Source organism: Ornithorhynchus anatinus, chromosome 7 (genome assembly GCF_004115215.2).
Source record: "Ornithorhynchus anatinus isolate Pmale09 chromosome 7, mOrnAna1.pri.v4, whole genome shotgun sequence".
NCBI classification, from domain to species: domain Eukaryota; kingdom Metazoa; phylum Chordata; class Mammalia; order Monotremata; family Ornithorhynchidae; genus Ornithorhynchus; species Ornithorhynchus anatinus.
This window is the reverse complement of record NC_041734.1, coordinates 11,202,528-11,215,827: the sequence shown is the minus strand read 5'-3', so window position 1 is coordinate 11,215,827 and position 13,300 is coordinate 11,202,528. Positions and strand designations below refer to the sequence as shown.

Here is a 13,300-nt window from a genome sequence, read left to right as displayed (position 1 = left end):
CTCAACCCTTGAACTTAGTCAAACTAGTGTTCTAGCAGCAGAGGGTATGCCAGCTTAGCCCTATCATTTCATTTTTTTTTCCTTACCTGAACTTAGGGGTTTCTCTACACATTCTTGGTAGTCCCGACATGCGTTATCAGGGTTGTGATAAGGCTGATGGCCTGGTTGGTCTTGAACTCTGTGCTGGTAGGTTTTCCCACGGACACTTGGACCAAATTTGATTTTTGAGCCAAGGCAGAATTTAACCAAGTCTCAACCCCAAACAGGGTGAATTATTTTTTTGTGCCCTTCATCTCTTCTTACAGTATTTCCATCCTTTCTCTATGAAAACTCACAGTTTGGAAGGAGCCAACAAAATATTTCATTGTTTCCATGATTTGCAAAGGCCTTCAGGCTGCCACTTAAAACGTGTTATTATTATTATTATATTTGTCAAGCAATGTGCTAAGCACTAGAGTAGATTCAAGTCAATCAGGTTGACAAAGTCTCTGTCCCACACAGTCTAAGTTGTGGGGCGAACAAGTATATAAGTACATATATAGCCATAAGACAATTTGATGATACATCTATATGTACACTCTCCTCACATCAACATATATATTTTAGATTAATTAGGTAAGCATTTGCGGGGCTAGATGGTAGAGTGGCAGCTTGGAGTAAACAAGTAAATGATTCCGGATCTTTTCATTTCCCCATTGACCCCTTACTAATCTCCTAATGCAGTTGGGAGTACTTAACTTAGTACTCTTTTTGTGGTAAAATTATAATAGTTTCAGTAAATTACACTAGAAATATGTATTTTTAATGTTTTTCCTAAGGAAAGAGGAAGGGTGTTGGATGAATCTGGAAACACATATTGGCACTTTAAGTGCTTACTATGTGCCAGGCACTGTACCAACACCATAATTATTGTCTTGGTCTAGTGGAAAGAGCATGAGATTGGGAGTCAGGAAACTCCAGGTTGAGAATTAGCTCTACCCCTGACCCACTAGATGATTTTAAGTAAATCACAATCTCTCTGGTCCCTAGTTTTCTCACTTATAAAATGGAGATAAGATGTAGTGTGAGTCCTGGGTTTCCCATCTCAAAACACTGTATCATTTGCACTGAGCAAGTGCTTAATAAATGCCATAATTATTATTACCTGCCCTTGTACCCCAAATCTTCTGATATTTTTCTCTATTCTGGCCTAAACATTTATCAAAATTGTGCTTTCTCAGTGCCAAGCGCTGCCTTAAGTACTGGAGTAGATATAAGCAGATAGGATACAATCTCTTTCCCACATTTAATTAACAATAATTGTGGTTTTTGTTAAATGCTTACTTTGTGCTAAGCACTGCACTGAGCACTGGAGTAGATATAAGTTAATAAGGTCAGACACAATCCATGTCCCACATGGGGGGCGTCACAGTCTGCTCACTTTACAGATGAGGTAACTGAGGCATTAGAAAATCAGTGACTTTTCCAGGGTTACATACCAGACAGGTGACAAAGCAAGGATTAGAACCCAGGTCCTCTGACTCCCAGGCTCATGTTTCCAGTGGGCCATGCTGCTTTTCTAAATTAATTGGAACCTATTTATCCGTCAGTAATGAAACTGCGATTCTGAACTGGGAATAAATATACCGACAAAGAGAAAAATTGCCACTACACATGTTCTAATCAAACACTTACTTAAGCTCCTGAGAGTTGGCAGCCATTAGGGATTTCAGTGTCTTGTCAGCTAATGGGCATCCAGAAACGCTACGAAAGACAACAGTTCAAAAGTGAAAATAGTGAAAAATCAACAAAATGGTCTAACTCATTTGTGTTTGGAGACACAAACTCAGTCATAATGAATCTCTCTGTACAAAATTGTCTTGTGTGTAGTGAGTTAACATAGAACTAATCTTCCCAGAGAAAGAGGACATGATTCAGACCAAAAAGTAGTCCCACTAAAAAGACTACATACAATATCCAAAAAGATGAGCTATGTTCTCAGTTTTGATATGCAAATAAAAAAAAGCGGATAACACTTTCTGCAAAGCTTACTTGGATAATTATTTTAAGTCCCTCACCTTGTCTTATTTTTACTCTCTAGGAAGCACGAAAGTATTTTTTTAGTGCATACACTGCAAATAAAAATTTCAGCTATTCAGCAGAACTGCAGTCAAAACAAGTAAAACTCTTATCATAGTCAAAAATGGTCAGTCCCGGGAAAACACATATATAGGAAGACAGTTTAAAGCAAACTCATTTCTTTCATTTTTGGGTATTGTACTCTCCCAACCACTTAGTACAGTGCTGTGCACACTCTAAGCATTCAATAAGTACCATTGACTTCAAGAAAAAAAGAGCCTGCCCACCAAGACACAACCTACTAACTAATGTAAACAAGAACAAATATTAAAAGCAGAATAGCCACCTGATGAGCTCTGAAGGCCCTGAAGCTAGGCCCCACTGCCCAATCTCTTAGCAGTACCTGCGATGTGATGCGTAGTTTCCGGTTACGTGACCACTTCCATCACATCCTGGAGTGGGACAGCTGGGTGAACAAAAGATAGACATGGCAGCATTTCAAAGGTGAGCAAGTGCCAATTCGCCTTCCCTGATAAGGTTTCTTCACTTCCAACCCTGGGCAAACTCAATCATTTGATCCTAAAACCTTGTTCTGATGATCCAGGGAGGTATTTACTGTGTACTGCTGAGATGGAGTGGTTTATCTAGAAGATCCCCAGTCATAAAATGATCACAGTTACAATCCTTATAAATTCATTTTCAATTCTACATAAAATTCCACTGTCCTGATGGCTTGGATTCATTTTTCACGCTAGCAAATAAGGTGTTGATGTTAGTGAATGCCTTTCAAAGATTAAAATAATCTTAGAGCACTGGGGATGGCCCCCTAGCACCCCAGTGATATCTCAGGGGATCCCAGGGAAAAGCTGATATCTCTTTGTAGGCAGGCAGCTAGATGAGTCTAAGACCAAGCTCAGGCCAGAAAGGTCTTCTCCAGCTAGGAGAGCAGAGCAGCTTACCAGCAGGAACTCCAGCCAAGCCCCAGTGGTGGTGGAATGATGTCTAAATCAGTCTCAATATAATAATAATAATAGTTGTGGTACTTGTTAAACACTTACTATGTCCTAAGCACTGTACTAAGGACTGTGATGGATACAGGCAAATGAGGTTGGACACAGTCCTGTCCCATGTGGGGCTCACAATCTCAATCCCCATTTTACAGATGCAGTAACTGAGGCACAGAGAACTGAAGTGAGCACAGCTGCCTTTCAGCGGCCTTTCCTGGCCCCAGGACCAGGCTGTCTCAAGGCAGCAGGGAAGAGCCAGAGGCATTCCGTGTCAGGCAATGGTATCCTTGTCCGGTGTGGGATTTGCTTGTGTCAGGACTTGGACCAATCACCCCATCACCCATCTTGATGATGGGGCTCAGAGTCTAAGTAGGAGGGAGAACAGGTGTTTTATTCCATTTTACAGCTGAAGAAACTGAGGCACAGAGAAGTTCAGTGACTTCCCAAGGTCACACAGCAAGCAAGTGGCAGAGCTGCAATTAGAACCCAGGTCCTCTGACTTTCAAGCCCATGGTCTTTCTATTAGGCAATGCTACCTTCATTCATGTTCATGTTTCTCTATACTAAAAAAACCTTCTCTGGATCCTGGGTCCCCTTTTCCAGGGCTTGCCTCATCTCCTTGTTCCCATCCCTAACCAAATTCCTGGAATTGATTGCAAACACCTGCTGGCTCCACTTCCACTCCCTTCACGCTTCTTGACCCTTTGAGATGGAACTCTTCAAGGTCACCAAAAATCTTTTTATAGTCCAATTCAACTGACAACTCTGTCATAATCCTCTGTAGCCTCTTACTTGCCTTTGACCACTCTCTGTGGACCGTCTCCTTCCTCCTGGAAATGTTAACAGAATTTGATTTTTCCAACAAATCATTCACCTAGTTCTCCTTCCCTTGAAGCACTTTCTCAGTTTCATTCATTAACTCTTTTCCCACCTTTCATTCCTTAAACTGCCCTGCAACGAATATCTGTTCTAGGTCTCCTACTCTTCTCATTCTATACCCCCTCTCTCGGGGAGGTTCTCTGTTCACATGGTTTCAGCTACAAGTGCTAGGTGGATGATGACTCCCAAATCTACTTTTTCAGCCCTGACTTCTCAATCAATATCTTGCATTCCCCCTTGCCTCCATGACCTCTCCCTACTGGTTCTTCTGACACTGCATTTCCCAAATCTGTCTTTTCCTTTCCACCCAACCAGCAACCATCCTGTTTTTGTCATATTCAGAGTAGACTATTTATCAGCTTCCTCCCCAGTCACACTGCCCCGACCCTCTCCCCTCACTCCAATCTATACTACATATTGCTGTTCACATCACCTATTTGAAGTTTACTTGGATCACATCTCTCAAAAACTTCCAATCGCTTCCCATTTTCACCTACATCAAGCAAAAGCTCCTTACACTTGGCTTCAAGGATCTTCCCCCAAACTCTCCCATCCTACATATCAGCTCTCTCTCCCTGATACTTACCAGCATGTAATCTTTCATCTCTCCAGGCTCATCTTCTAACTGTACCTTGCTCTTGAGCCTACATCTTCATCCACTGACTCATACTGCTTACTAAGCCTGGGACTCCTCTCTCCTCCAAATCCATCAGAACCAAGTTCTTCCCCACCTTCTCAAAATCTGACCACCTTCTGAATATTTCACCCCACCCAACCTGCAACAGCAACCTTTACTTAACATCTTGTTTTTTTCCTTTTCTCACCACTTCTGCATATGTATATTTTACTTGGATTTCTTTTGAACATTCCATTACTTATCTTGCTACTTCATCCTGATATACTTGAACTTCCTGTTATGTCATCTTACACATACTATTTGTAAATTATTTTCTTCAGTTCTTTCAGATTGTAAGCTATTTCAAGAATGTGAGCAAATCATATGGATTTTGCTTCCGTTGGGCTCTCCCAAGCACTTAGTTCACTGATTTGAACACAGTAGGAGCTCAAATACCACTGCTTGATTGGTATAACCAAATCAGTAGTTGAGTCATTTCAAAGCTGGGATACCAAAGAAATGTTCAGAAAAATGAGCACTATAATCTTCATTAGGTTGATCCCCTATTAACAGTTCACTCCTTTTCATTTGTATGCATTCTTTAGAAAATTTTAGAACAAAAATCTGTCTTGAGATTTCCATCAATGTAAAAAAAAATAGTTCACTTACTCCTAGTAAATTTCCCTATGTGATTTATGGAATCTTTAGTTTTTAACCCATTAATTTTCTTTAATACTACTCAAAAGTTACCCGTTTGGAGTACATGGAATCATGCCTCTACTATTCAGTGCTATTTGCAGGGTTGCTAATAATTAGAGGGAAGAAACAGTGATATCGCTCTTATAGCATCCTGTGCCTTATCCCTTTGTATGTTTGCAGTGTAAGCCTTTACCCCATGTAAGTAAAAGGCTTCCAGTTTGGGATTTGGGATGATTAGCAACCTTCCCAGTGAAATTTCCTCTATAGGTTTGCTCTGTTTCTGCAGTCAGGTAATCAGAGAAAATAGTCAATACCTCTCTGACTCTTAATGTGGGGGGAGGTGTGTGTGTGTGGGGGGGGGGGGGGGGGGAGGGTGTTCATTTTATGATTCAATTCAGTCTGAATCACCTCACTTCTTTGGGGAGGATACAATTATAGTGGAAGCAAGTCACTGAAAGGGAAATGTACATTTATAGAGCAATTGTCCATTCAGAGGTTTCTCCATGTGAACTAGCTGAGTTTTTGCTCCAACCGCTAATTCATTCAGGTTGCTGAATAAATATCCCATGGACGCAAATGTCACTCTGTGGGCAGAAATGTGGAATGTTCTCCATGTGGAGACCACCTCTCAGGTAGATTCTGTCTTAGATACACATTGCCACCTAGTGTGTACTGTCATCTCTGCATTAGTTTGCCAAATACTCTACAATTCTAATTAGTATGGCTGATATATAAATGTATTTGCATCAAAGATTTGTCAAATCATGCATGTGCAGAGTCAAATTAAGCATTTCTGCTAGCCAGAGATATTGTGGCATTAAAGGCTTACACAACTACACTACCCTTACGGTAGCACACACGACTTCCTTTACCACATTAGCCTTACTATACTGTGTCAATCAGTGTGGTTTGGAGGTTTTTTTCACTTTTCAACAGTAACATAACACTGACTGCTATTAGAAAAGAATATATAATACAAAAGCATCAGATGTGGTAGTATATTTGAACCAGATCTACTAATTCCCACTGAATGAATAGCTTCCGTAGCATGATTTTTTTCCATATCAGCTAGCTCTTGAGGAACACAATTAAGGCATTAGGGGAGCATTGGGTGGAGTTGTAATTTACCAGCAGAGAAAGTCGTCTTAAAATAACCATCAATGCAGACACACAACTGATTTTGATGATCTCTAACAATTGTTTCCTTGAACTTCAGATTTCTTGAAAACATCATAAAATTGAAGTTATATCACTCACGTGATGAGTTCCTTTTTGAGATCTCTTGCATGGATCCTGGATTTAGGGCTTGGAATAGAGACTTCTCCGGGATACTTTTTTTCTTCTAAGTTTTCTGGAGACCTCGTAGCATCTTTCTGAAAGAGATGAAAAAATTTAGTAGTATAGCAAAGACTTGGGATAGTAAAAACAAAAGGAATAAATAATACATTAGATCATAAGAACTGTAATAATGGGTTAGGCCAATGTTTCACCCAACCTAGACATCTTTCTTGAACAGTGGCACCACCAAATACTTGGAAAAATAGTTGGATGTTTGCTTTGTTTATCGCCATCTTCATGGCTAGAGAGGTACTTGTCAACATCTCTATCTTTTCCCCCTGTAGTCCTTTATGGGTCTGTTAATGTTTGCTTACCTTCTTGAAACTTCCCACGTCTTTAAACTATTTCCTCTACTCATTATGGTCCTCTGACCATGAATTATCCACCCCTTTCTTGAATGTGCTGATTATATTTGACCTATAATAATTCCTGGTATACCAAATTTCATGTTTACCATTCTCTGCGTCCTTTGGTTGTGAAGCTACAACTTCAAGCTTCCAAAGGTTCCCCTGGTGTTGTAGGATTTAGGGAACAAATTCTGTGCCCATTCTGTCCAGAATCTTTATGATTTTGCAAACTTTCTTGGCCTTGATAGCTTCCTAATCTTTTTTTAGGGTATCCTCATAAAGAAGTTCCTCCATCCACTTGGTCAGGGTGCCTTTTCCATGCTGTTCTAGTTCTATTCTGACTTTACTCACAAGCAGAAACCTATATTGTCCATAGGGTGTCACCTTGTATATGACCTTTTTTGTTTTTGGTATTTTATATGACCTGTGATCAGATCATTGTAACCTTTTTTAGTTACTACCACATATTGGGCAGATGATTTGGGGCAGCAGTTGACAATAACACTAACTGAGATCTTTCTCAATCATGACTGAGTTCATCTATCCCTTTCTGGCTATTCACTCTCCTTTATGAGATTTTCCTGAAGTTTATCCCCATCAGCACAGCAGTTCAACACCTGGAAGAATTTAATACAATCTGAAATCCCGGAGATTTCACTGCATATCCCATCTCCATGAAAACTGTGAATAAAATTGGTCTTAGCACCAAGCTCTGGGAGACATCATTATATAAATTTTGCCATCTGAAATGTGATCTTTTCTTTCTTCCCTTTGCTTTCTATCTTCAGCCAGTTTTCTATTCCTGATAGAACATCCCTTCTAACCCAGTGACAACTCAGGTATTTTTTTTAAGCTCTCAGGTGGAACTTTGCCAAGGCCTTTTGAAAAAGTAAATCCATTCTGTTCAAATTCTCCACTCCCTTACATGCTTAGTGACTATTTCGATAAAAATCCCAAAACCCAGATTAGAGAGACATGATTTCACCTTATAGAAAATGTGCTTTGCCCCCAGTATGTTGCATGTATTTAAGGTCTGAATAATATTACCCTTTATTATAGATTCCACCAGTTTACTTGTTTAGAAGTGGAACGTGGTAATTTCCAAAGTTATTTGTTTTTCATAGGGGTGATAAAACTTTTAATGTAGTGACAATTTATAATTTTAAGTTTCACAGTCCTACCAGGAGTTAGCAAATTCTAACAGTTCCTTCTGAACTCTCACAAGGAAATCACTGAATTCTGGAGTTTGGTTTACATTTAGTTATAAATGTATTAATCAGTCTAGTTGTGACTCAAACATCCTCTGTTTGCTACAGTTTAACCAAAATTGTACCTGCCCATTTCCAACATTTATAAGCACTCAAAATTTTAATCCCATTTTTTTCTCATCCTTTTCACCTTAATATATTTCTCTTACAGTAGGTTTGATAATTACTTTTTAGTTTCAACTCAAATAAAAACATTTTTTTCTAAAATAAAATATTCATTACTAATGCTGATTCTGGTGTTTGGAATTGGGACTCTGAAGAGCTGGCTGGAAGTGATTGGGTAAAACTGTTAGAAACTTTTAAAATTTCCTCTTCCCTTTATCTTTTTCTGGTGAGGAATTGCCCTCCCTTTGTTGTTGATGGCTTACTTAGTGATGAGAACCCTAATTGCAATCCCAGTGACATTCAAAATTAATATTCACTTAGATGGGCCTGGCCCATTATCTCATGACTACTCTTTGTACCTCTTTCAATATGAAGATTGGTCTATAAATAAAACAGAAATAGATTCCAATATGGAGTGGTTAAGGTACCTTTCTGCAGTATCGTACTCTCCTAAAGCTTAGTTCAGTGCTCTGCACATGGTAAACGCTCACCAAATACCACTGATTGATTTAGCAAATGGCAACGCAATAAGTGGCACACAGCTACCTGAAAGTTAGTATGCTTCCAATTGAACATATTTCTATAACTTGCTTTCAACATCACAGGGGGCAGTCACCCCCCAAAAGGGGATTCTGAGGGGTGGAAGCCATTAGCATCACCTCCATAGCTTTCTGAGCGAGGCAACAGATGTAACTTCCCTAAATGTCCTAGCCATCTTAGAGCCAGAAAGAGACTTGAGGTGGGGCTGGGGTGGTGGCTTCACCTCTTGCTCTCTCCCTGCAGGAAAAAGAGGAAGAGAAGGAAGGAGGGAAGGCTGTTATTGCTATGACCTCTGCCACCACCTGACTCCTCCTCTCTGGGCTCCAAGATTGGCCCCAGACAATTTCTTCCGGTCTGGTCTGTAAGCAGGATAGGTAATCGTTGAGGATGGGGTGGGGGTTGGCACTTTGGACTTAACTATCGTTCTGCTGTTTTTCGGCCAGAATCTGTGGACATTGGTTGCAGAACGAGTAATTGGGCTTCACTGTTGCGTACTTCCCAGGCCAGTGGATCTCGGCTGATGGTGCGAGCCCTGGGATGAACACTAAAGCCACTCTGCTTCTGGCTCCTGGCTCCATTCTGGTGGATTCCCCCGGGGATTCCTGGGTGGTTCAGGTGGAGTAAGGCCGGCAGCTCCTCCTCACAGGACTCTGCTGTTCAGAGTGAGAGGAGTCGCTCATACTCAACCCCAAACCTCATTGAGGTGGGCAAGAATGGCAGAGGCTGTGGCGGAGACATTACAGCAAAGGCCCCTTCCTTCACCTCCTTTTCCTCCCGAGACCTGTCAAAGCTCCACCTCCCAGGGCCCCACCCATGATGCTCCATCCCCATGTTCATAGCCCTGTTTCACAGAATAAGTTTGGCCACTGAGTAATACCCTGGTGGACTTTGAACACGTGGAGAATCTGAAATACAAAGAAGTTTAGAAGCATGCTCAAGGTCAAGGTTATTCAGACTGCTAACTCCCAAGCCACTCTCTTAAGCCAGTGATCACAAACAAATGAATTCCAACAGGAAAGGGGCTTATTTTCAAAGTACCATGACAGAATACATGAGCCTTAATTCTCTGCATCAAAACTTGTTAGATCTTCTAAGGTACTTGGTTTTAGCTTCAGCGTGTGATCTTTTTCTTAGATATCAGTATTCAGAACCATTCTCCTCAATTTAAACTTCAATCAGGAAAGAGAGAAAAGCAGCAGAAAGTTGAAGAAGAAAGGAGAGTGCGTCTTGGCTAAAGGACATCTGCAAATCTGGTAGCAAGGGTCATCCCATTCAACTCTAAGCTCTTTGAGGGCAGGGACTGTTACTACCAACTGGATCCTATTCTCCCAAGCACTTAGTACAGTACTCTGCAAAAAGTAAATGCTCAATAAATACCATTACTCATTGAATCTAAATAAAATGGATTTTATAGCCAGGCAATTTCTGATTACTATTAACATGACTATCTCTGTGCTGAAAATTGTTTTTTAATAAGACCCTTTCTTTTAGAAATACATTTCAAAAATAAGAATTTTAAATTGAGCATTATTGTTAACCAAAGTAAATTAGAATTGCTAGACATATTTCCTAAAAGTAAGAGTAATTTACAGAGCTAAGTTGCAGGCAGGGGGGGATAACACAAAAAAATGAATTTAAGGAAACTCCAATTCTTGACCAATAATCTACCTTTAATTTTCCAAGATGAAAGCAATTTGATTTCTAATGTTTTCAATAGCATTCTCCTAAAAAATAACCTTCACACAATGCTCTTTTTGGAGAACTGTAAGCTATCTCAAGTGGCACTTACTTGAGATCAAGCAAACCTGAGCAAAGACAATTTTTTCCCTATTTTAGTTTTCATTATTTTAATCTGAACACACCATTGATAATAGAGCCAGGGAATAATTACAGCAAAAACTACTGCTAACAGCAGAAAAATAATGAAGCAAATGTGGGTTGGCCAGCAACTGAACATTACAATCCATAGAAAAGATTATATAAAAGGTTCTTCCTCTCTTATAGATCCAACACACAAATCAGTGATATGAGATTACCAAATTCTTATCATGCTATGGGATTTTTTTTCCAGATTGTTCAAATACCAAATTCTACATATTAAAAATAGATCAAGCGTACCTCAATATCCTTTCAATAGAAGAGTCTTAAGTCTAACATGACCCATTCATTTAAAAATAAAAATGTAAAGGCTACCATCTGTTGTTTTCCTGCTGTATGTGTGTGTTTATCCCTGGAAAAAAATTAGGGTTAGAGTTTTTATATATAAAATTTGAGGTATATAATTTAATATATAAATTAATTTTGGTGATAATTTACAGAAAATATCACACACATACAGTATTTTCTGGAAATTACCACCAAAATTAAGCAACTATTGTGCATAGGAACTAGATAATGATAAATTAGAAATAGGTATCATTCATTTTCTTTGCTCGACGGAGATAAAATAACCAAATATATATACATATTTCAAAGGAATGGAAAAAAATATGGCATGGAAGTTTAAATTGTGTTTCGAACTAAAATCTAGAAAAGATAGAAAACTGAAAAGCTAATACGTCTCATCAGCACCTTTTATGATTCCTCAGAAATAGGAATCTCTCCCATGAAGGAGAGAGAGAAAACTAATGTCTCGACAGGTCATTTTTGCTGGTAATTTAGAGCCTTGCTGCTATTTGTTTCAAGGATCAAAATTTGTAATTATTTCATTTTGAAGTTACAAAATCTCATGATTATCAAAAATGTTGTTTTTCCATATACCCTACTACTTATCTTAGAATGGCACAACAATAAAACTCTTTCAGATAAAATTTAAGAGAAAAAGACATCAATTAAGTCCCTAAAATGCAATACATTTAATTTGGATCGAAAACTCTTCAACCACTAATTTCTTTAGTAACATCTTTTACGTCTTCTCTGGTGTTTGTGTGTGAATTTGTGTCTAAAAAAGAGAAGGGTGATGTATGCAATGAAATTCCATTAATGTACAGATGGAAGTTTATATTGATTTCAGTAAAGACCAGAACATAATGGTAACATGAATAACAGATAATAGCATCTGGCACTTTTAACATTTTTAAGCCCTGAAATCTTTGGAGAACTGACAGTTGAACTAAACTGACAGCCCTAGTTATTTCTCGATGCTTTCCTTTCAGAGAGATTTTGAGTTTTTTCCAGATTTGGGATTTTTTTTCTAAAGGGGGCATCTGGACAGGCTATTTCACTGAGAGAGACACACAATATTTTCTGGAAATTACCACCAAAATTAAGCAACTGTTGTGCATATGAACTAGATAACAATGAATTAGAAATAGATATAATCATTCATTTTCTTTGCTTGAGGGAGAAAGAACAACCTGCCAGTCTTCAACTTGCATGACAGCAAGGGATGTAAAGCCACCTATCATATCCATGTGCTCCAAGATCAGGGCACTTTACAACCAGAAGCCCAAAGGCAGTTTCATTGATTTAGTCAAATTTATGCCATGAAGTCTCTTTCTACATCATATCTGCTTATCCTTCTTAAGTTGCAGAGGAACTTGAGATGATTGGGGATGTGGGAGTTCACTTTTTTTAATAATGGTTTTTGTTAAGTGCTTACTATGTGTCAAGCACTGCCCTAAGTGCTGGGGTAGATACAAATTGATCAGGCCAGATACAATCCATACCCCACATGGGGTTCACACTCAAGTAGGAGAGAGAACAGATCTTGAATCCCCATTTGTCAGTTAAGGAAAATGAGGCATGGAGAAGTGGTGATTTGCCCAAGATCATACAGCAGTTAAGTGGTGGAGCTGGGATTAGAACCCAGGTCCTCTGGCTATCAGGGCTGTGCTGTATCCACTAGGCAAAATGGCAACTGTGTTGCCACTCCCCTCCCACCCCTCCACGCACAGGCCTGCCAAACCTCATGAAGTCCGGGAAATGCTATGAGGAGACGGAAGGGAAGTTGGAAAAGACTAAAATTCTACCCCCTGATCTAGTGGCCATGCTGATCCGGGAAGCTCTGGAGCAGGGGATATTTGTATACAAAGATGCCAGCTCCATGGGGGTGAAGTGATCACTGGCCCCCAACGCCATGTCGGCTATACTTCTGGACTTACTCATTCCGGGTCTCAAACAAGACCAAGAGTTTCCATTCAGTCTTGGAAAGACTCAAAATGGTGGCTTTCTGGCTGATTTAGCCTGTCCCTCCCAGCCTTCATCCCCCTAAAATCCCTGCCCCTCTTTTGTCACCGTGCACAAAATGAAAAGTTGGCACTTATGCTGCTACCAAAAATGTTGGTCCTTTCTGCATTTTATCGGCCTTATGGAGACTCAGATCAGAAATGAATCCTAGCCAAATCTGTGTGGTGCCAGGCACCAACTGACTCTTGTTTCTTCCCAAGACAGTGATTCAGGAAAACTGTATAAACTTTTTTTTCCCATTTTCTGCATTTTCAA

At 39.6% G+C, this 13,300-nt stretch overlaps 1 protein-coding gene and 1 long non-coding RNA gene across 3 annotated transcripts in view; one reads left to right on the top strand and one right to left on the bottom strand.

The window, feature by feature from the left end:
- Positions 1-13,300, bottom strand: part of ST18 (ST18 C2H2C-type zinc finger transcription factor) — a 256,587-nt gene that overhangs the window by 23,813 nt on the left and 219,474 nt on the right. For both annotated transcript variants that reach the window (XM_039912546.1, XM_029069437.2), the window contains 3 exons: positions 6,517-6,632; positions 2,462-2,524; positions 1,675-1,743 (listed from right to left, as the gene is read on the bottom strand). In XM_039912546.1, the coding sequence (XP_039768480.1) occupies positions 1,675-1,743; positions 2,462-2,524; positions 6,517-6,632 (248 nt within the window). The remainder of the gene's footprint in view (positions 1-1,674; positions 1,744-2,461; positions 2,525-6,516; positions 6,633-13,300) is intronic.
- Positions 1-13,300, top strand: part of LOC114813270 — a 142,461-nt gene that overhangs the window by 105,233 nt on the left and 23,928 nt on the right. The gene's annotated exons all lie outside the window — the stretch shown is intronic.